The sequence below is a fragment of the Balaenoptera acutorostrata genome, chromosome 20 (assembly GCF_949987535.1).
Source record: "Balaenoptera acutorostrata chromosome 20, mBalAcu1.1, whole genome shotgun sequence".
In the NCBI taxonomy this organism is placed as follows: domain Eukaryota; kingdom Metazoa; phylum Chordata; class Mammalia; order Artiodactyla; family Balaenopteridae; genus Balaenoptera; species Balaenoptera acutorostrata.
In genome coordinates, this window is record NC_080083.1 from 13,478,784 (window position 1) to 13,502,405 (window position 23,622).

The 23,622-nt window shown below is 39.1% G+C and overlaps 1 protein-coding gene across 5 annotated transcripts in view; it reads left to right on the forward strand.

The window, feature by feature from the left end:
• Positions 1–23,622, forward strand: part of SMG6 (SMG6 nonsense mediated mRNA decay factor) — a 242,674-nt gene that overhangs the window by 122,040 nt on the left and 97,012 nt on the right. For all 5 annotated transcript variants that reach the window (XR_009006232.1, XM_057535375.1, XM_057535379.1 and 2 more), the window contains exon 13: positions 1,242–1,443. Coding sequence is in view for 4 of the 5 variants with exons in the window: in XM_057535375.1 (XP_057391358.1) it covers positions 1,242–1,443 (202 nt within the window). In the remaining variant the exon portion in view is untranslated. The remainder of the gene's footprint in view (positions 1–1,241; positions 1,444–23,622) is intronic.

Sequence of the window (23,622 nt, forward strand, 5' to 3'; positions counted from 1 at the left end):
TTGCCTCTTGCCGCTCCACCTCTTGAGCCTAATTGTAAAGCTTTTCTTTGTTCTTCTGTGCAGCTCACTCCTTTTAGAGTACAACTTAGCATCCATAGGGCACTGCCTGTTCCAGAGTCCCTGGTTAAGGTAGTCTTCTGGAAAAGAAAGCCAAGTCTTGTACAGCCCAGGGCCTATGGATTTGGCAAGCCCTGGATCTGACTACAGTTTGGCTATTTGAGCTGCGTCCTGTGCAGACAAAAAAGAAAGCTCTTAAGGATCATTAGCACCCATCAAAGCAGGGATATGAACCACAGTAGATTTTTGACAAATGATGGTGACAGAGAAATGAACCTTCTTTTTCTAATTCTGCCCTGGAGTTTGAAATGGGGAGAGCTAGACTTTGCATTTTCAAGATTTCTTAGGTTCAACTAGGACTTGGTGATGTGCAATTAGGAATGAGCAGCCATCCCAGTTTGCCCAGGACTGAGGGGTTTCTGGTGACATGGGACTTTGGGTGCTAAAACTGGGACAAATCCCAGGCAAACCAGAACAGTTGGTCACCCTATATCTAACCTTCCACAGGTGAGGGAGAGGAGAGGGAGAGGCATGGCCAAGACAGCACTGATACTGGTTTGTCGGCTGAAATGCATGGGAAGGTTTACCCTCCTGAGAAGATCTTGGCAGGCCAGGAATGTGGTTTTTGGTGGGTGTGTTTGATTGTTTTCCTACTTACATGTAGGAAGAGATTTCTAAAGCATTGTAGGGAACTGGGGTGGGAGGTAATAACCACATGACTCTTTGCCTGGTGTGCCTGGCCCCTCTGGCTGCGTGGGAGGAGGGGAGATTGGCACTGTGTTGCTGTCTGTGTGGCATATACTTGGCTGGACAGGAGAAGGGGAATTCTGGGAGCTGCCTCAGGCACTGGTTGTCTTGAGTGTTTGAATAAGTGTCTCAGGCACACTGTCTGGAAAGGTGACAGGACCTGCATTAGGCAACTGATGCTCTTAAGTTCTTTTTCCTTTCTGGTTAGGATTAAAAACTCCCCCTAATCAATTTCAACTTTGCATAGATGGACACACACCCACCAGATTACTGCCACGGGCGCAATTTTGTATCCTAGCTTTTTGGGTTAGATTTCCTGGCAGATGCCAGCCATAGACAGCAAGTGCCACGAGTACCTCCCTGCCCACAAGTGCTTAGAATACTTTAACTGGTTCCTCTTTAGAGCTGCTCTTCTTTTCTTACCTTCTTTCTCACAGGGTTGCTGTGGATGTATGGTCGATGCTGGCTGATTTCTGTAACATACTGACTGCAGTGAATCAGTCTGAGGTGCCACTGTACAAGGACCCGGACGATGACCTCACCCTCCTTATCCTGGAAGAGGATCGGCTTCTCTCGGGCTTTGTACCCTTGCTGGCTGCCCCTCAGGACCCCTGCTACGTGGAGAAAACCTCGGATAAGGTCAGCCCCAGGCCAAACATCCCTCCCCATTCACCCCTCCTCTTAATTCTCCAGACCTTTTTATTCTTGGGAAGTTTTCTGTGCAAACGGAACATGATTAAGTCATTGAGAAGGGTGTTAAGGGAAAATATCGACCTTTTAGCCGCTGACATCCAGCTCTGCGTCCTGAAAAAAAAGCCCTCTCGACTTCCTTTGGTGTGTGTGTGCGCTCACTGGCATGTTGTATATACGATCATTTCCTCACTTGTTTAAATAGTGCAGCTTGTGTTGGCAGTGCTCTCACTCAGCTCCAAATGGTTTGCATCATGCTTAAAGCACCCTCCTTCCTCCCCCCTTTCATCCTTCCCCCCAGCCACAAAACTCTGCACTAGGAAAACAGCCAGGGCTTTTTCCCTTCTCTAAGGAGGAGAGTGATAAATAGGTGACTAGAGAGAAGCAGACACCATGTGTTAACTTACAAAAAAAGCTTTTAGGAGTATGAAGCATTCCCCGCTGCCTGGTTTCTATTTTTCTTCCTCCGAGGACTGTGTTTTAACCTGAACTTTTTCCTTATCTGTCTGTTTATAGAAAACAAAGCCCATTGCCTGTTGCCCTGGTGGGGACTGTGGAACTCGTAGTCTCTGCTTAACAGTTGTGTCTGTGGCCAGGTGTGGAGAGTAGAGCAGTCCATTCTGCTTCACATTCCTATGTAGCGGTTGCTAGGCTGGGGAAGTCGTGCCCGCAGACCCTGGGAGCAGGGTCTCCTGCGCTGAGCAGGGGAACTCAGTGACTGACCCCTCTGCGGAGTCGTTAGTATCACATCCCCGAGGGGAGAGCCTTTCGGGGCGAGTCCACAAGTGGCTTCTCAGAAGGAAGTCTTTTGACCTAGATGAAGTATGTATAGAGGTGTAGGTAGTTGTTTTTGGTTTTTTGGGTTTTTTTAATGTCAGATAGTAAAAACTAAATTCCAAGCATAAGCTACAAATATGAGAGATTTTATGTTGAATATAAAAAATTTTTAACTCATTCTTAGTGAAAAAAGAATATATGTTCCTTGTAGACAAGTAAAAAGAAGAAAAACGTATCCACAATCCCTCTACCAACTGGTAACATAACTGTTATTTTTGCTAATTACATACGATCATATTTAACTTATGGTATAAACACACACTTTTTTTTAACAAAAAAACTGGGGGTCATATTATACATGTTATTTATAATTTGCTTTTTTCATGTGGTATCTTTTAATGTATTCTTATTCGGAATCATTTTTGATGATCATTTAGTATTCTTTTCTATGCCAAGATTTCTTTAACCAGTCTTTGCTTTATTGAACCAAGGGACTGTCCTGAATTTTTGAACTACTATAAACAGGTGATTCCTTATAGTAGAATTTGTTTCATATATTCCCTATGGTTACATTTCTATATGTACATAAGGGTTCTAGACATTGACATATCAAAAACTCATTCTCTTTGGGTACATTTAATGGTTAATACTGGGAATGTGAGAACCTTTGTCTCTCAAGAGGAGTACTCATTTTATGCTTTTCCAATGAGAAGTTGGAATAAAATCCTGCTCTTCTAGTCTCAGAAGGGAATAATAATGGGGAGTTGTAGTGTGAGAGGCAGAGGACAGCTAACAAAGTTCAGACTTTGTGGAAGATGTTCAGTTAGAAGAGTTGGAAGAGAAACTGGGTAGCCATGGCTTGGGCCAGGGGAATCCTAGTACGTACTGTTTTTCTGTGATCACAGGGTAGTCTTGACTCTGGAGGGTGCTTTTGAGAGTTGGCGATTGGGTCAGCTGTCTTTCAGTGCAGAACAAGGAAGGAGTCCTGTCCAGCTTTAGACTTGCTAAGCCCTGTTTTCTCATGAGCTCTCCCAGCTTTAGTGTTAGCATATGATACATGTGTATGATACAGTATATGGTAAATACAATATATGACCTGGCAAGAAGAACACAGAGCCAGTGGTCCATGCCCTCAGCCTGTGGTCGTGAATCACAGGCTGCCCAGGGCAGTCACAGCTCATTGAGACTAAGGTGGGTCTCCACTTCAAGGACTGTGAAATAGGTGTGCCCAACACAACATCTCCAGATCAAAACTCCTGAATTTCTCTCCCCCAAACCTGGTCTTTCTTCAGTCTTCCCATCTCGGTAAATGGCAGCTTTGACTTTGGGGGTGCTCATGTCAAAATTCTTGGGGTTATTCTTGGCTCCTCTCTTCTTCTCACACCTCCATAACTAATCCGTCAGCAATCCACGTCTTCCTTACCCTCAAAATAAACGCAAATGCAACTCTTTCTTACCACTACACCCTAGTTCGATTCAACAAAATGCCTTCTGACTGGTTTCTCTTATTCCTCCCTCCTCCTACTCTCCAGTCTGTTTTCAACACAGCCACTGGAATGATCTTTTTAAAACATCAATAAGATCATGTCACTACTTTGTTCATGCTCTGATCCAGCTCCTGCTGCTTTCCTTGTGCCCAGTATGCCCTAGTCACATAGTCGTCCTTGCTGTTCCTCAGACAAGCCACACACTTGTGCCTCAGGGTCTTTGTACTTGCTTTCCTCTTAACCTGGAACACCCCGTCCCCAGATAGCTGTGTGGCACTCTCACTGCCTTCTCAATGCCACCTTGTTGGAGAGGTCTTCCCTGGCTACCCTATATAAGATGTTACATGCCTTCCTTTTCCTTTTTCTCTGCTTTATTCTCCATGGCAGAGAAAAATAACATCTCTTGAATATCTAGCATGTATCAGTCCCAGGACGAGGTGATTCTGTCTATTATTTCATTAAGTCCTCACAATATGCCTGCCAAGTAGGTATTTGTACCTTCATTTTATAAAAGAGACAACTGAGGCTCAAGAGAGGAGTGAAGAATGATGGAAACATAGGAAACATCTCCATGGTTGACCTGGAAGATTAGTATGGATGTGTCCAGAGGGACTTTTTAGGAGCTCTTGACCTCTTAGATATCCGAAGAAGATAGACATCTTCTCCAGCTTCTAGTGTTCACTACTAAGAAATGTAAAGTATCTCAAGGACTTTGTAGCAGCAACATGAGCAGTTTCACTGCTGGTGGAGATTAGTCACATGTTTTGTCCAGCCTGGGTGCACACTCAACAGGCATTCACTGAGCGACCTATATTACACACCTGCACACACAAGAGAAATCCAGACATACAAGGCAAACACCCTCCTAGTTTGGGAGACAACTTACGGCATATACAAAGATGTGAGAAGCAACCTAAGTTAATTTGAACCTATAGGAGGAACTCTTGAACTCTTGAAATTTTGTAGAGTTGGTAGTTTCCCAATGAAGGCATTGCTCAAGGAGCACTGATTTGGCATTAACCTATCACTGTATTTCCCAAGCATGTTCCATGAAACTCTAGTTTTATAGGTTCTTAATAGTTAGGTGAAAAAAAAGTGTTTCACAATCATGTAAGTTAGGGTAACACAATATTAGACAGAATCCATTACTGAAAGACTTCTTGGAGTTTTAATGTGGTGTTCATTGCGAGGGGGATACCCTTTGCTATCTTTCCCAAATTTGCTTCACCCTTGATCTTTCTGATTTACTGAACATCTTACAGCATTAATATTCTGCCTGAAAGAAACAAACCATAGTAGAAAACCCAGGTATGGGATGAGTAAGAGGTGAGAAAACAGGTTGCTGTTGGGATTATCCAAAAGTAAGATAAAGAGTACAGATTAGGGTAAAAGCAATAGAGTGGAGCTGGTTACATTTAGAGAGAAACATCACAGATGTTGAAAATTAGAGCCAACTAGGAGAGATTGATCTTAGGTTCGTTGAGTGGCTGCTCGGCACCTAAATTCAGAGGTTAAGTAGCTTATCCAAGGTTATGTAGCTAAGTGATGAGGTACAGGATTAGAATCCTTGTCTGTATGACTTCAGAACATCATGTTCTTATGAATGGTTTGACATCTAGGCTTTGCTTTAAAATAATGTGGGGAGGAAGGTGGACAGGAGTGTAGATGGGGAAAAAAAGGCCAAATATTGATCATTATTAAATCTGAATAATGGGTACATGGAGTTTATTATAGTATTCTACTTTTGTATATATATGAAATTTTTCATAAGAACAAGTTTTAAAGGAATAGATAAATAAAACTCCATGTCCTTTCTGCCGCATTATACTGAGTAAGCATAAGTGATTGAAAAAGTAATCAAACTGGGCTTCCCTGGTGGCTCAGTGGTTGAGAGTCTGCCTGCTAATGCAGGGGACACGGGTTCGAGCGCTGGTCTGAGAAGATCCCACATGCCGCGGAGCAACTGGGCCCGTGAGCCACAATTGCCGAGCCTGCGCGTCTGGAGCCTGTGCTCCACAACAAGAGAGGCCGCGATAGTGTAGGGCCCGCGCACCACGATGAAGAGTGGCCCCCGCTTGCCGCAACTAGAGAAAGCCCTCACACAGAAACGAAGACCCAACACAGCCATAAATAAATAAATAAATAAATAACTGATTGAAGGACTTTATTAAAAAAAAAAAAGTAATCAAACCATAATAATAATAAATTTAAGATTTTGTAGTCAATAATCATGTTCCAGGCACTGTGCTAAGCTCTTTACATGTATTTCCTCATTGAAACCCCAGTAGCCCTATAGGCAGATAGGAGAAGTGATAAAAAGAAAACTGTTTTAGGAGAAAGACGTTAAGTTCATGTTATATGTTAGTCAATATCAAAAAAGCTTAATTGTCATCTTCAAAATGCATGTGATTGTATAGCTATAGGTGGTACTGAACAAGGATTTATTTAGTGACAGGCTGTGTCTTTCCTTAGGCTCTAATGGTCTAGCCATTTAATGAGAAGCAAAACATTGATGTCATAAATAGATGTAAGCAATCCTCATTCTAGCATCCCCAGGAAGATTAATCTGTGTGATCTTCTTTGTTTTCCTTCCCATATTATCTGATCAAGAACTAAGTGAAGAACTTTCCAACAAGCTAATGCTGGGGCCACCCTTTGGCTTGTTTAGGGAATAAATTATAGGTCATATTATACGGTGATGTTATAAGTCTCACGATCACATCCCATTCATTCTTACAGTAATCTTTGCTTTCTGTCTGGATGTAGGATCCCAGGAAGCTTTGTCATTAATAAAATATGTAATTGAGGTTAAAGATGAGGTTTAAATTGTCCAACTTTTTTTTTTTTTTAATTTTATTTTTGGCTGCATTAGGTCTTCGTTGCTGCGTGCGGTCTTTCTCTAGTTGCAGCTAGCGGGGGCTACTCTTCGTTGAGGTGTGTGGGCTACTCATTGCGGTGGCTTCTCTTGTTGTGGAGCATGGGCTCTAGGCGCACGGGCTTCAGTAGTTGTGGCTCATGGGCTCTAGAGCGCAGGCTCAGTAGTTGTGGTGCGTGGGCTTAGTTGCTCCGCGGCATGTGGGATCTTCCCAGACCAGGGCTCGAACCCATGTCCCCTGCATTGGAAGGAGGATTCTTAACCACTGGACCTAAATTGTCCAACTTTTGAAACTAGTGGCTTCTCTGTTTGTTAAGTGATATTTTGGGCATGTTTGTTGTGCACATAATTACCCCCAAATATTTTAAATAGAAAATATAGAAAAGCACAGGAAAATAAAAATCACGTACAAACTACCACCTAAAATTAACTGGTGTTAAGGTTTCATATATGTCCTTTCAGTCTTTCCCCCGCCCCCATGCTTATATGTGTGTACTTATTCTTTCCCTTTCATAAAATTGGGACCATACAGTATATGCTTTGTTCTTGTTTTATGTTTTTTAAACACCCTTGTTTTTAGACACACACACACATACATATATACATACATACATATATAGTTTGGGGGGAAATGTGGCCTTTGTTTTTTGGTGGTCTGGAAAATATTAAGTTTAAGTGCTACCAGTGACTAATTTTTTGAAAAACATACATAATCTTCTATTCTCAAAGTATCAACATCAAGAGTGAAAGGGGGAAAAAAAAACAATTGACTATCCCATATTTAAGATGTGAAAATTAGGACTGTTTACAATATGTATTTTCTTTTTCACACAGTTGCATTTTGTTTCTAAATTTACAATAGTTATTTAGAATTAATTTTATAGTAAGTGTTTTCAGTGTTCAGTTTTCACCGTTTTTGTCTTTTTATTCTATGGCTTTCCCATTCTTATGTTCTTTACTTTGATTCATCTGTTATTCGGATACAACATTGTAGAATTTTTTTCAGCAAAGATAACATGGAGGCTTTTTAAAAATGAAGGTGATTTTTGTGAAATACAGTAGTAATATACATACTCAAGCAAAAGGGTCAAACAATTCAAAAAAATATATAGTCGAAGTCACCCTCTAGGGATAACCACTATTAACAATTTGATATTTATCTTTTTAGACCACTTCTATGCCCATTGAAACATATTTATAAACATATATACATATATGATCAAAATGATAGTGCGATATATGTTCTCTTCCTTACTTTGTTCTTTTCGTTAAACAGTATATCGAGGACATTCTTCATGACTACTTTTTGAACACTTGTGTTTTGAAAATGTTCTTATTTTGCCCTTGCACATGAATGGCAACTTAGCTTAGGTCAACTTCTTTCCCCTTTAAAACAATAGCTATTATTCCATTGCATTAATGGTTAGGAAAAATTGGAGAACAGTCTGGTTTTTCTTCCTTTGTAGGTAAACTTTTTTTTTTTTTCATACAGCACGGGTAACTTACAACTCTTTAAATCTTGAATTTCAAATTGTATGAGGATTTGTTTAGATGTTGAATTCTGTACTTTAATTTTTCATGGCACATAATGAGCTCTTTAAATAAGCAGATGCAGTTCTATCTTTAGATCAGGAAAGTTTTCATCTCCCATGTCTTTGATTACTAATGTTGTGTTTGTTCTTTTCTTCAGTAATTTCTTTTCTCCTAACATGTATATTAGATCTCTGTTCTTTGTCCTGTACATATTTTTCTGTCATCGTTTTAATCCCTTTTTGCTCTGCCTCTGCAATGTCGGAAGGTTTCTCAAGTTTTTCCTGTCTTTAATTGATTCAGATTTTTATAGTGCTAATTCTACTCTTTACTGCTTCTAATTCAGTTCTTAAGTCTGCTGTTGGATTATTCGTTGCCTTACGTTATTTCCCTATCTTATCCTGTAATGTTTATATTTTTGCCTGCCTTTTACCAAGGTCTCCTTTATCTGTTTTGTTTTATCATTTATATTTTAGCATACTTCACAGAATCTATGATTTTAAAAATCCAATTGTAAGAGTAAAGCAGGTACTGTCTCCTTCAGCTAACATTTTCCCCCCAAGTATTCTCTATTTCTCTGTCTCTTTGCATGCTCTGTTCCCTTTTTTATCTTGCAGACTCTTTTCATAGGCCCCCACTTGTATTTCTACAATCTGTTTCTGGCCTTTTATATTTCTTTGAACAAAGAAAGGTTTACTCAGTTCTGATATTTTCTCCACAACAGGTTAGGTAGATTCTCACTGGATTCCTTCTTTACCTACAAATATCATTTAGAATCCCCTTCTCAAGTCTAAAACTGTTTGATATATAAGTTTGTATTACCAAGTCACCACCCTGAAGCGGCTGGGGAGGAGGCCAGGTGGTGTGCATTCTCAACATATGAATTTATTTTCTACATTTTCTTTCCTGTATATAATGGAGCACCTATACCAGAATGAGTATCCCATGTCCAGTTTCTGTTTCACATAAATGATATAGCAATTTCTGACCTCCTTCCTGGAGCTGTGGCCTACCATGTCAAGAAGAACTTCCACCCTCTGGCCACTTCCCACTTACATTTACTTGGGCCTCTCTGAACTGCTGATTGTGATTGGTACTGATTTGTAGCAGTGAAGTCTTCCAAACGGTGTTCTGCATCTGCCCCCATACCCTCATATTTTGTGGTAGGCAGAATAATGCCCTCCCCTAAAGATGGTCCATATCTTATTCCCCAAAATCTGTTAAATAAGTTACGTTACAAGGCAAAAGGGCCTTTGCAGATGTGTTTAAGTTAAGGATATTGAGATGGGAAGATGACCCCAGATTATCCACGTGGTTTAACGTAATCACGAAGGTCCTTGCAAGGAGGCAGGAGTGTCAGGGTCAGAAGAGGGAAATGTGGTGATGGAACCAGAAGTCACAGAGAGAGAGAGAGATTTGGAAATAGTATGCTGCTGGCCTTGAAGATGGAGGAAGGGACCATGAGCCAAGGAATGCCAGGTGGCCTCTAGACACTAGAAAAGGCAAGGAAACAGATTTTCCCATGGAGCCTCCAGAAAGAACACAGCCCTGCCAACATCTTGAGTTTAGGACTTCTGATCTCTCAGACTGTAGAATAATAAATTGTTTTGTTTTAAGTCATTAAATTTGCGGTATTTTGTTACAGCAGCAATAGGAAACTAATTGACCCTTCCAAACTGGAGAATTTTGCCAGGCTCTTCATGGTTTCTTCTCTTGCTGCTTTCTTTTTCTTTTTTAACCTTTTTAATTATGAAATATATGTATGGAAATATGTAAAACAAGAGGACTCATCACAAAGTGAGCAACTGTATTACCACCAAGCATGTCAAGAAATAGAGATAAGGGTGATTAATTACCAGTTTCATTCAGCTTATGTTGAAGGTTCTAACCAGTACAGTAAGATAAGATAAAGTACTAAAAAGACGATTGGAAAGGGAAAAAAATAAAGCTATCTTTAATTGCAAATAATGTGATTCATACGTAGAAAATAAGGATAAATTATTCAGATTAATAAGTGAGTTTAGCAAAGTTGCTGGATATAAAGTCAGTATACAAAAATCAATTCCACGTCTACATACTAACATCAAGCAAAATGAAAATTTTTTTCTTCTAAGTTGCTTTCTTAGGAAGGGAAGCTGTGAATTGGCTCTTAATGACCTGTTTCCAGCTATCCTCTATCCATCTGGCAGTAATTCTTTATGGTTTACGGCAGATGGATGGCATTTTCCCATTTAATAGCTATTGACTGCTATGCGTCAGGAGCTATTCTAGATTCCGCGGCCCTTGCTGTGAACACAGTAGACAAAGGAGGCATCATGGGGAGTGGGGGATATACTCTGTGTATTCAGTTTGGTCACTTCAGTTGGGATTTTGGAAGTAGAGTTATTTAACTCAGAAATGTATGCTTTTTAAGGTTTTTTTACTATAAAAGTCTTTCTTTGTATTACAAAATAGATGTTCATTTAAAGAAATATTAGGAAAATCAATATTAGCAATAAGGAAAATGAAAGATTCCTTGATCTTTCTATCTTCTATCCTGGCTGGATAGAAGGATGGACAGATAGATACATGTGAAGTTTTTTGCTTTTTAACAGAAATAGAATAAAACTGTATATACTGTTTTGTAATCTACCTTGTTCACTTAGCAATAAATATATCCTGAATATATTTCCATGTTCACTCACAGTGTGAATTTTAATGGCTGCATTATATTAACATGTATGGGCATATCATAATATTTTTATTCCTTAATCATTAGGCATTTTAGAAAGTTACTGATTTTTCACTTTTATAAATGATGCCATCTCAGGCAATCTTTACATATCTATTTTATCAGTTCGTAAGGCAGATTTTTGGGTGGAATTACTAGGTCAAAGAGGGTGTGCAGATTTTTAAGCCTTTTGATAGATAATGCCAAATTGCCCTCCCAAAAAAGTTATAGCTGTTTAAACTGCAGAATATCATATCTGTTATCTAGCATCCTCACTAATCATGAATAGTTTGACTTTTTTGTAACTTTGCCAAAGATGGGCAAAAAATGGCATCTCGTTTTGATTTTCATACTTTGATTACTAATAAGGTTGTTTTTTTTTAAGTATTATGCTTACCAATTATATGTATTGGTGTCACATTTTATAAATTACCTTATGTTCTTTGCCTATTTTACCATTAGAAGGCTTATCCATTTTTTTTCTTAATGATTTGTAAAAGCTTTTTATGAATAACTTGAACTTTCTTTGGTTACCCTTGTACAAGAGGTGTTTTATTTTTATACTGAATGAGATAAGAACTTTTGGAAACTTGGAAGGGAGAACACTCTATTTTTTAGGCAATAAGACATGTACGGTTCCTTTGTCACACCATGCTCGGTAAGATCTTTTGTTTTCAACCTCTGAATTAGTTTCTCCTTCTTGCACTTCCCTCTCTATCAGTCTGTAGATATCTAAGGAAAAATTGTTTCCAGCCAGATATTCAGAAATGAACTATAAGCTGTATTTATTTCCTTCTCTATTTTGCCTGTTTAATCAAAGGAGCCTTTAATATTGGTATAAACTTAGTAAAAGTTATACAGTGTTTTGAAAAGTCCTCTGGTTTTATATCTCAAAAAATAGACTCTTTTTTTTTTCTTTTCTTTTCTTTTTGCCTCTTCTCACTTTAGGTGCAAAAATACTTTGATGGGCCACTTTGTTTGTTTGATGACTCATTTCACCAGTGGCCCTTTGGCACTGATCATTTGTATTGTATATTTCTCTCTGTCTACTCATTGTTGCCCTCCCTCACCTTTTTTGTGTGCTGTCTCTCACCTCTTTACTAATTGTATATAAATTTATAGAATTGCTAATTACCGCTTCCATTTACTTCAGTCCCTTCAGATTATATCAGTTACTGCCTAATTTATAAATCTAATTCCCCAAATGGGCACTGTTGACTCAGTTATCTTTAGGCCCATGCTATGGATAGTTGAAGGACTAGGTGTTCTTTTTATTCTAGGATATTGATTCTCACACTTAGCATTCATCAAAACCACCTGGAGGGCTTGTTAAACTTGCTCGGCCCCATCCCCAAGAGTTTCTGATTAGTCAGGAGAAGGAGAGACTGAAAAATTGGATTTCTAATAGGTTCCCAGGTGATGCCAATGGTCTGGGTTTCAACCTCCAAGAACTACTGTGTTTTAGGAATTTGTCTGCATTTGGCTGCATTACTGTGTTTTAGGAATTTGCGGCCATTAGGCAAAGATTTTGGTCGAGGTAAAAATAATATCTCTGGTATAAGTAGGCTTCCTAATTCTATCTTTAACTCTGGAATGTATAGCATATTACCTGACGGTTCATATACTTTGCCTCCATGTTGCCATATAGTTTTCTGAGATCTTCAGAAGTTATATTCAGAATGCTAGAAATACATTTATCCTGAATATGTATGAAAAGTCACATGTCTGGATCTCCTTTCCCTAGAGGACCCAGAGCAAAACAGCTGACTTTTAGTGAGTGCTTATCACGTGCTAGGCACTGGATTATTTTGGTTTGTCTTGTTTGTTTGTTAATTGAAGTATAGTTGATTTACAATGTAGTGTTAGATTCTGGTGGCTAGGTACCGTTTTAATGCTTTATATTATTTCATTTAAATTTCACAAAAGCCCTATGGGACTTTGACTATTAGGAAGGACTTGCCCAGGCTGACACAGCTAAGAATGAAGAAATCAAATCCAAGTCTAGGGCACACACTCTTAATTGAATATAAGTACAGTAGAGTGGTTGAACACACTGCCCAGTACATACTTCCCGTTCTCTTCTCCACTTTGACAGTCCTTTTATTTTCACTGCGAGCTTGATTTCTCACCAGGAGCTTGGGAACTATTGATCTGGTTTAGGGAGATCATCTGATCTCCCATAATAGTTCCTGAGGATGAACAAAGAAGTAAAAGTTCATATGAGGGGAATGGGTGCTCAGATTGAATTTTCCTGCTGCTTTCTCTCTGGGTTGGATGGTCTTCAAATCTTTGAATGCCTTGGGTCCAAAGATACCGGAGTGTCTAGAATATGAGTCTTTGAAAAGACAACTTGATTTATTTTTTGGCAAACCCTTGAGACTGCTCTGAGAGGCACTGAATATATGCACTGGATGAGCTACATTGTTTTGGAAGTGTATTCAAGGGCAAATAAAATCTAAGAGTAGGGGCTTCCCTGGTGGTGCAGTGCTTGAGAATCCGCCTGCCAATGCAGGGGACACGGGTTCGAGCCCTGGTCTGGGAAGATCCCACATGCCGCGGAGCAACTAAGCCCGTGTGCCACAGCTACTGAGCCCACGTGCTGCGACTACTGAAGCCCATGCGCCTAGAGCCCCTGCTCTGCAACAAGAGAAGCCACCGCAATGAGAAGCCCATGCACCACAACGAAGAGTAGCCCCCTTTCACCGCAACTAGAGAAAGCCCGCGCACAACAACGAACACCCAACACAGCCAAAAAAAAAAAAAAAAAAAAATCTAAGAGTAGTGGTAGTGCAACCTCTAAGGACCAGAAGATCAAGACAATGCCCTGGATTCCAAGCTTTGCAGGCAGGATTGCTTACAGATGAACAGTGGCTCTTAGAGTTGGCTGATGGGGATAACTCATGCATAAAAACCTGAAAGTCAGCGATGTAAGTATGCCTACCTATCTACATACATCCATAGAAGTAATCTTTGGCTCAAGACTTAATGAATGTGGGCCATAATGAAAAATTAAAATTGAAATTGATAAAGGGAAGATGTATGATACTTAGAGAAAATCCTTGATATTGACATAAACTTCTGCCTCAGAACTTCCTGTCCCATCCTTTTTAATTTTCTTTACTAATGTAGTCCCTCATATCTGTAAAATAATATGTATTTTTACTTCATAATTTTAGATATGTGAAAAAAATAATTTTATTTAAAGTTCATACCTTCACTTTTATTAATCAGTTTATTGATATGTAACCTACATACAATGAAATCATACATTTGAATGCACTGATGTATGTATGCACCTGTGTAAGGACCACCCCAATCAAGATACAAAATATTTCCATCTCCCCAAAATATTCCCAAATGCCTCTTTGCAGTTAATCTCCCTCATCCACTTCCCACCCCAGGCAACCAGGCATCTGTTTATTCTCATTATAGATTAGTTTTATATGTTCTAGAATTTCATGTAAGTGGAATCATACATTTATGTTTTGTTCTTCCACTCAGCATAATTTCTATGAGATTGATCCATGTTGTTATGTTTTTCCAGCAGTTCATTACCTTTTATTAATTAACAGTATTCCATTGTATGGATATATCTCAGTCTGTTTATGTGTCCACTTGATCATGGCCACTTGGGTTGTTTTTATCTTTTAGGTGTTATGAATAAAGATGCTGTGAACATTAATGTACAGTCTTTTGTGGACAAATTTTTTCATTTCTTTGGGGTAAATTGCTAGAAATAGAATTGTTCAGTCATATGATAATTATATGTCTGACTTTAAGGAAACTACCAAACTATTTTCCAAAGTGATTGCACCGTTATACTCCCACTAGCAATGTATGAGAGTTCCGGTTGCTTCACATCTTTGCCAGTATTTGATATTTCTAGTTTTTATGATTTTAGCCATTCTAGTGTATCTCATTTTAATTTTAATTGGCATTTTCCTAACTAATGATGAGCATCTTTTCATGTGTTTATCAGCAATTCATAGATCCTCATTTGGGAAGTGTCCAAATCTGTTGCCCATTTTTAATTTATTTATTTATTTTTATTAAAAATTTTTTTTACTTTATTTTAATTTAATTAATTAATTTATTTATTTTGGTTGCACTAGGCCTTAGTTGCAGCCAGCGGGATCCTTAGTTGCAGCTCACTGTCTCCTTTAGTTGTGGCACGTGTGCTCCTTAGTTGCAGCTCGCAGGCTCCTTAGTTGTGGCATGCGAACTCTTAGTTGCGGCATGCATGTGGGATCTAGTTCCCTGACCAGGGATCGAACCCGCATCTCCTGCACTGGAAGGCAGATTCTTAACCACTGTGCCACCAGGGAAGTCCTGCCCATTTTTAAAAATTGTTTTCTGATAGAGTTGTAAAACTTCTTTATATATTCTGGACAAAAATCCTTGTGAGATTTTGTCCTGTGAATATTTTCTCTCAGTGTGGCTGGCTTTTTTTTTTTTTTTTTTAACAGAATCTGGAAGAGCAAAAGTATTTAATTTTGATGAAGTTCAGTTTTTCAGAATTTCTCTTTATGGTTAGTGCCTTTTCTGTTTTAAGAAGTCTTTGCTTTTGTCATCTTAATTATACCCCTTTTAATTTTTTTCCCCCCAGTGGTTGTTCTAGGGCTAACAATTTGCATCTTTAGCTTTTCAGAAGATATTTAAGGTCAGTATTGTACTTTTTTACACTTCACACCTTATGCTTCCTGTTTCCTGCTTCACACTTCACAAATGTAATAACCTTAAAACAGCATAATTCCATTTACCGTTCCCTCTTGTTTTGCGCAGTTGTCTTCTCTTTTACTTATCATGTTATAAATCCTATCATATCATGTTATTATTTCCACTTGAACAGTTAGTTGCCTTGAAGTAAATTACAAACAAAAAGAAAACATAGACTTTTATATTAATCTACTTATTTAATGGTGCTCTTCATTCTTTTTAGTAGATCCAAGTTTCCATCTGGTATCATTTCTCTTGAGCCTACAGGACATAAGCAGGTTGGCTGGTAACAAATTCCCATAGCCTTTGTTTATCTTAAAATGTCTCTATTTCTTTTTTCTTTTTTTTTATCTTTGTTTTTAAAGGTTTTTTTTTTTTTTTTTTTTTTTTTACTTTTTTTAAACTGAATAGAGTTCTAGATTGAAGCTTTTTCTTTTGGCATCTTCAAGATGTACTTCTTCTATTACCTGATACCCATTGTTTTCTCATGAGAAATCAACATTCTTTTGCTTCCCTATGTAATGCATCTTTTTGGAGAGCTGCTTTGAATATTTCCTTTTTATCTTTTGTTTTCAGAAGTTTAATTGGGATGTGCATAGGTGTAGTTCTTTTTACATTTATCCTACTTGATGTTCACTGATCCTCTCAGAGCTATAATTTGCTATTTTTTAATCAAACTTGGAGTGTCTTTCAGACATTTTTTTCTTACCCCAAATACCCTCTCTTCTCTTCCCAGAATTCAAATTATGTGTATGTTAAACATTTTTATATAATCTCACACATGTGTGAAGCTCCATTTATCCTCAGTGATTTTTCTCTCTAGTCTTCAGATTACTTACTTTCTATGGTCTGTCTTCAAGTTTACTGATTCTTTCTTCTGCCATTTTCAATACACTATTAAATTTATCCAGTGAACCTTTACATTTAGTTATTTCTTTTCAGTTCGAGAATTTCTACTTAGTTCATTTCCCTAATTTCCTTTCTCTACTGACATTTCCTGTTTGTTTACTCATTAAGACCATATTTTCCTTTAATTCTTTGAACATCTATCCCATTAATATTTTAGACATATTTATTAAAATAGCTGTTTTAAAGTGTTTGCCTGCCAAATCCAACATCTGGGCCATCTCACATTTGATTTCTATTGAATATGGATTGCATTTTACTGTTTCTTTGTGTCTAGTGATTTTCGTTTAAAATCACTGGACCTTGTGGATAATTTGTTAAAGAGATTCTGGACCTTGTTACCTTCCTCTTTTTTTTTTTTTTTTTTTTAAATTTTAACAGGCAGTTATATTAGTGCTTGATCATCTGGGATTTGCGTAGGCTTGACTTTTACACATTATTAGTGCAGCTATGTAGAAACCTAGGATGTTTCCCGAGCCCCAATAACTTGGTGATAGTCAATTTCCAAGCCCCGTCTCCCCTGCAGATTTGTCTTAGGCTGGGTTTTAGGAACAATTAATGCAGATTCAGATTAGGTCTAACTCTAGGGTGTGGCCTCTCTGGAGTCTCAGATGGTTGTCAAAGGATGTTAACAAGGTATTAAAATCTCTTCACTCTGGCAGTGTTGGAACTTCAACTCCCTCATCCCTAGGCAGTGTTCTTCCCCTAGCATTGCTGGACCTCTGATATCTCTCTTTTCCACTCTTAACTCTGTAGTAGCTGCCATCTGGTAAGTTCTGGTCATCTTGGCCTGCATATGTACAGTCTAGCCTTCACCTACTTGTGCACTGAGGATTCTCACATGTACTTCATGTCCTTTCTTTGCACAACTTCTTTCTGTTCATTTCCTTACTCACAGATTCAGCCCCTTCAGCTGCCTCATATTCTGTTCTCTGTCTCCTCAGCTCAACAGGACCACCATAATATCCTTGGGATTCAGTTTTCTGTGTCAAAGTTGCAAAATTATCCCTAAGCAGAGGACGGAGTGATTACAGGCTCATTTCATGAGTTTCTGTTCCCTCAGGGATCACTGTCCTGCACTGCCTGTTGGGCACTGCCTAAAAACAGTTGCCTTATATATTTTATAGCTGTTTATGGGGTGAGCACTAGTCCATTACCATCGTAGTCAGAAAAAGAAGGTGCACTGTCTTTACTTTTTAATTACAAAAGTAATTCATGCTCTCTGCAATAATATTAAAATAATATAGAACTATAGAAAATAAGAATACAAGTCCCTCCCTTCCAAAGATGATTGCTGTTAACAGTTTGGTAACCAAGTATTAATTTTTCTAATAAATTTCAAATACATGCCATGTATACATTGCCTTTTCTTTCTTTCTTTCTTTCTTTCTTTCTTTCTTTCTTTCTTTCTTTTGCCTAATATACCTTGGAACTGTTTCTAAATCATAACATATAAATCTACACCATTCTTCTTCAAGTTGCATCATGTTTCATTGTATAGGTATAATTTATCCATCTGTCTTTCAGATGATACTTATGTCCAATTTTTGTTATTACAAACAGTGCTGAAATGAACTTCCTTGTGCTTAAATCTCTGTATACTTACAGGACTGTTTCTGTGGAATAGATTCCTACAAGTGGAATTGCTTTGTCAAAAATATACATGTTTACTGCTTTGACAAATACTGCCAAATTGCCCTTCAAAATGATCATACCAGTTTACACTCCCATTCACAGTATACAAGTTGTTTCTTCATATTCTCAGCAGTACTATTTATTATTATATTTTAAATTTCTGCTAATCTTCTAGATTTAAAAAAGTATCTCACTTTAACTTGTATTTGTTTGCTAGTGGAATAAAGAATCTTTCTGTATATGTATTGCATGTTTATATTTCTCCCTCTCTGACTTACACATATATATATTTATGGCCTTGTCCATTTTTGTGTTTTTTTATCATACTTTTTGATATATAGGAGTTCTTAATATACTATAGATAGTTTTATATGTTGCAATATTTTCTCCTGGTTTGTAGCTTGTTTTATAATCTTGTTTGTATTTTTTACAATGTATGACTTAAATTTTTTATAGAGTCAGATCTGTCTGTCTTTTCCTATGTGACCTCTGGGTTTTCTTGTTATGCTTTCTTCATCTTGGTACACACCTATTATTGTTCTTGTTAACTGTGTAACATGACCTAAAAAGAAAGGTTTGTGATTAGCAAGATGCACTGTGATCTACCCAGGCCTCTATTGGAATTTTGGCTGTATAATAGGAACCGCCACTTTTAACTGCTCCAAATATTCCAGAATTGCAGTCATTTAGAACAAAGGCTTTTGAAGTTTCGATGTTTGTGTGGACAATTTTTTTGTGATATCATTATTGTCAGTGACAGGAAAAATGAATCTTTAGCTGCCTAAGAAGAAAATCCAAATGTTTCTTAACTACCAGTAAACTCAGAAATAACCAGATGAAATAATGTAAAACCTCATTTGTAGTGAATGCTTATCTAGCAATAGTTGGGTTTTTTTATTTGGGCGGGTTTTTTTTTTTTTGCTCAGGGACACAGCCCCCTCTAAAGTGAAGAAGAGAAAAATGAGAAACTGTTGTTAATTCTAGAGTGCAGTGGAAAACGTGGTTTTCATATGTGCAGCAAAAAGCTTTGGAAGGTTGGAATTGCACAATGAGTGTAGGTTGAGCAATTGCTTAACAAGGCATCCACATTGGGGGGGTTGTCCTTTGCTCTTGTGCAATTAGGGAACTCCAGAGCTGCCTGAATAGGGGATTTCCTTTTCTTTCTTACATGCCATTTAAAAATTTTACTTTTTCCCTCCTTTTCAGTGTTCTTTTTATTTTATTCTCTCAAATTCTTATTTGTGGGGTTTTTTTCCCTGTTTTTTTGATGTTGTTGTTGCTGTTGTTTTTAGTTTTTTTGTTTGTTTGTTTGTTTTGTTTTTTAGGGAAGAGATTAATTAGCCAGACATTCACATGTCCCTCCCTCTGTGACTATGACTAGAAGTAAGCCTGGGCCTGATTCTGCAGATGGTGGGAGGATGGTTACTGATGGGTTAAGGACTTTTAGTTCAGCTTCTTCTCACAGTTGCCATACTCAGCTGGTTCTGAGTGTTTGAAATATGGATTACTGATCAGCCAGCATTCCTTGATTTCTTAGTACTAGAATTTTGCAGACTTTGTAATGAGTTTTCAGAGGTTTTTGCCTGCTTGGCTTTTAATGGTGACTGACACCTCCTGATGATGATCAGCTGCAGGCTTTACTAGAAAGTAAAGCCAAACTTTAAGCTTGAAAGCATAGGAGCCAACCAATAAGAGCCAGAGCTATATAAGACTTGTTCCTCTCTTGGCAAAAGTAAAGCCCTTGTTTTCTCCCTTCTTCCCTTTAGCCTACTCAGTCACACTCACGTTAGATGGTACTTAGTGAGCATGCTCCTTATTCTGATTTTCTTCCCCCCCTTACCTTTGTGCTGGGGGTATTGGAATCTCTTCACTCTCAACTTTGCTGTGTTCCAGAGGACCAGGAGAGGTAGTTGGGTCAGAGTGCCAGAAAAGCAGAAGTTAAGTATGTGGATTTCATAGCCGCATGTATGAGTGTTTGTGGGGCAGGGAACTTCTAATGGAAAACATTTGTGTTGCATCGAAAACAGAGCGAGGCCTGGTTAGAGTCTGTCTGCTCTGTCAGTCTGTTCCCTACCAGCACTAGTCATTGTTCTCCTGGGAGTCTCAGGCATATTGTGGTTTCTTCTGCTCTTGCTAGTCCCTAATCTTGCCAGAGTTTTTGTGTCACGGGTGGCCCCATTCGCAGTTTGGAGTGAGACTGCAAGGGTGGTGACTAATGGCTTTGAAGGTACTCAAGCCCACATATTGGCTTGGAGACCCTTTTTAGGGTGACCCTGAGGAGAGGGAAGCGTCTTCAGCACAGACAGTGGGAGAAGCATGCTTAGACTCATACAGACACCTTTTTAGTCCCTGCTCTTACTGCTAGCAAAGCACAAACCAGAAGAATGGAGACCGGAGGCGAAGGCTTGCTGTTTGGGCTTGCCATTTCATTTGTAAATACTCGTAAGGGATGCACCTGGGAGCCTCTGACAGGCTGATGTCAGTCAGGTTGTGTGGCTGGATCCCCTTTGGGAAATACAGAAGAGAAAGTGCTAATTTCCCTGAGGATAGTGTCACTCCAAGATCAGGAGGGACCTGTAACTTGAGCTGTTTCTTTTTTTCCCTTCCAGACCCTCTGAAATTCACATTTGTTCATCATTTTTTTAAAAAGAAAGAAAACAATAAAAAAGCAGCAGCTCAGAGTTTTCTGGGTCCCCAGGAAGGCACTTCACCAATGTGGTTTTCACATTTTCAGGTTTTTGGCTGGTGAATAAGATTGAGCAGAAACGCTCCTTCCCCTGATAACAATACATTCAGATGCAGGATCAGGAGCGTGTGGATTAAAACCAGACGGTGGATGATTAATATTTTTGCTTATGGAGGCAGACATGGCAGCTTCCGCCATTTAAATGAAAAAGCCCTTTCTCTGCATTTGTATGTGTGCATATGCTTACATGCCTGTGCTCTTCGAAGGTGGGAGCTAAGAGAGTCTAGCTTAGCCATTGTTTCCAAGTACCATTTCCTTCCTCTTGCCTGAAGCACCCAAGAAGTACTAAGGATTAAACTGTGAAGCAGAGGTGTGAAGGTAAGCCACTAAAATGAAAGTGGGAATATGTTCTCTGCGTCAAGCTAACTGCTTTCACAGCTCTCCAGGTACTGCTGTAACACACACCTTTATCCACTCGACCTTCTCACTCCCTGTGGTCCTATGACCACATTATAATAAGAGGTATATAATCTTTTTTTTTAACATCTTTATTGGAGTATAATTGCTTTACAATGGTGTGTTAGTTTCTGCTGTATAACAAAGTGAATCAGCTATACATATACATATATCCCCATATCTCCTCCCTCTTGCGTCTCCCTCCCACCCTCCCTATCCCACCCCTCTAGGTGGTCACAAAGCACCGAGCTAATCTCCCTGTGCTATGCAGCTGCTTCCCACTAGCTATCTATTTTACATTTGATAGTATATATAAGTCCATGCCACTCTCTCACTTCGTCCCAGCTTACCCTTAAGAGGTATAATCTTTCTTGCAAAATATTGCATCTTTGAAGATGCCCATAATTTCATTATTAGATCATAATGATATAAAAAGAAACTTTATTATTACAGGTATATTTTAAGTTTTTTAACTTCACTCACTGACAGCAAGACAAAGATTTCTTGAGAATACTTGTAATTAGACCTTGGCAGGTGTTTGTTTACTATTTTAGAAAATATGGGGATTTATTTTTATGAGGTTCTGTGCTCGTTAACCCATTTAGGCCAAGAGACCTCCAGTTAGCTTAAACCTCTGATTGCCCCCATGATTTTTTTTTTTTAAACATTTTATTTATTTATTTATTTTTGGCTGTATTGGGTCTTCGTTTCTATGCGAGGGCTTTCTCTAGTTGTGGCGAGCGGGGGCCACTCTTCATCGCGGTGCGCGGGCCTCTCGCTATCGCGGCCTCTCTTGTTGCAGAGCACAGGCTCCAGATGCGCAGGCTCAGTAATTGTGGCTCACAGGCCTAGTTGCTCCGTGGCATGTGGGATCCTCCCAGACCAGGGCTCGAACCTGTGTCCCCTGCATTGGCAGGCAGATTCTCAACCACTGTGCCACTAGGGAAGCCCGCCCCCATGATTTTTAAACTTGTATACACTTTGCCCTTTGTAGAAACAGAGACCTCTGCCCAAATGAAACAGGAAATGAAAGGGGAGGAGGAAAACCAAGCTGGGACTTGGTATCTTTTTATCTGCATATGGAAGATTGCATTATCTCTGTAACAGTGAAAAGTTTGGGGGACAAAGGGTATAAAGTTCTTTTTATTCCAACAGAAATACAGGTCTATTTTAATGTTGCCTCTAACTTAGGGTGAAAATGGGCTCTGTGTCAGCCCTGTCACACTCTAGTTATATTGCATCCCCCAGGTAACCCCACTCACAGAATGGAGTGGTATTCCTGAAGTTCATCCCCTTCCCCAGAGACCAAGATTTGTTTGTTTACATACATTAAAATCCACTCTTTGTTATACAGTTTTAACAAACATACAGTCATGTAACCACCACTACAATTAAGATGTAGAGCGGGGCTTCCCTGGTGGCGCAGTGGTTGAGAATCTGCCTGCTAATGCAGGCAACACGGGTTCGAGCCCTGGTCTGGGAAGATCCCACATGCCGCGGAGCAACTGGGCCCGTGAGCCACAACTACTGAGCCTGCGCGTCTGGAGCCTGTGCTCCACAACAAGAGAGGCCGCGATAATGAGAGGCCCGCGCACCGCGATGAAGAGTGGCCCCCGCTTGCCGCAACTAGAGAAAGCCCTCGCACAGAAACGAAGACCCAACACAGCCATAAATAAATAAATAAATTAATTAATTAATTAAAAAAAAAAAAGATGTAGAGCGTTTTTATCACCCGCAAAATACTCCCTCGTGCAACCAACTTCTCCCTGACTCCCAGTGCCTGGCAGCCTCTGATATGTTTTACTCTCCCTAAGACTGCCTTTTCCAGAATGTCATATTTATTTATTTATTTTTAAAAATCTGTTTATTTATTTTTTTAATTAATTTATTTATATTAATTTATTTATTTTTGGCTGCACTGGGTCTTCGTTGCTGCGCGCAGGCTTTCTCTAGTTGCAGCGAGCGGGGGCTACTCTTTGTTGCGGTGCGCGGGCTTCTCATTGTGATGTCTCCTCTTGTTATGGAGCACAGGCTCTAGGCACGCAGGCTCAGTAGTTGTGGCTCACGGGCTCTAGAGTGCAGGCTCAGTAGTTGTGGCGCACGGGCGTAGTTGCTCTGCGGCATGTGGGGTCTTCCTGGACCAGGGCTCAAACCCGTGTCCCCTGCATTGGCAGGCGGATTTTTAACCACTGCACCACCAGGGAAGCCCCAGAATGTCATATTTAAAAACCATATAGTAATTAGCTTTTTAAGTTTGGCTTCAGTCACGTAGCGTCACGCATTTGAGATTCATCCATATTATTGCCTGTATCAGTAATTCATTTTTGTTGTTGCAGAGTAGGATTCCATT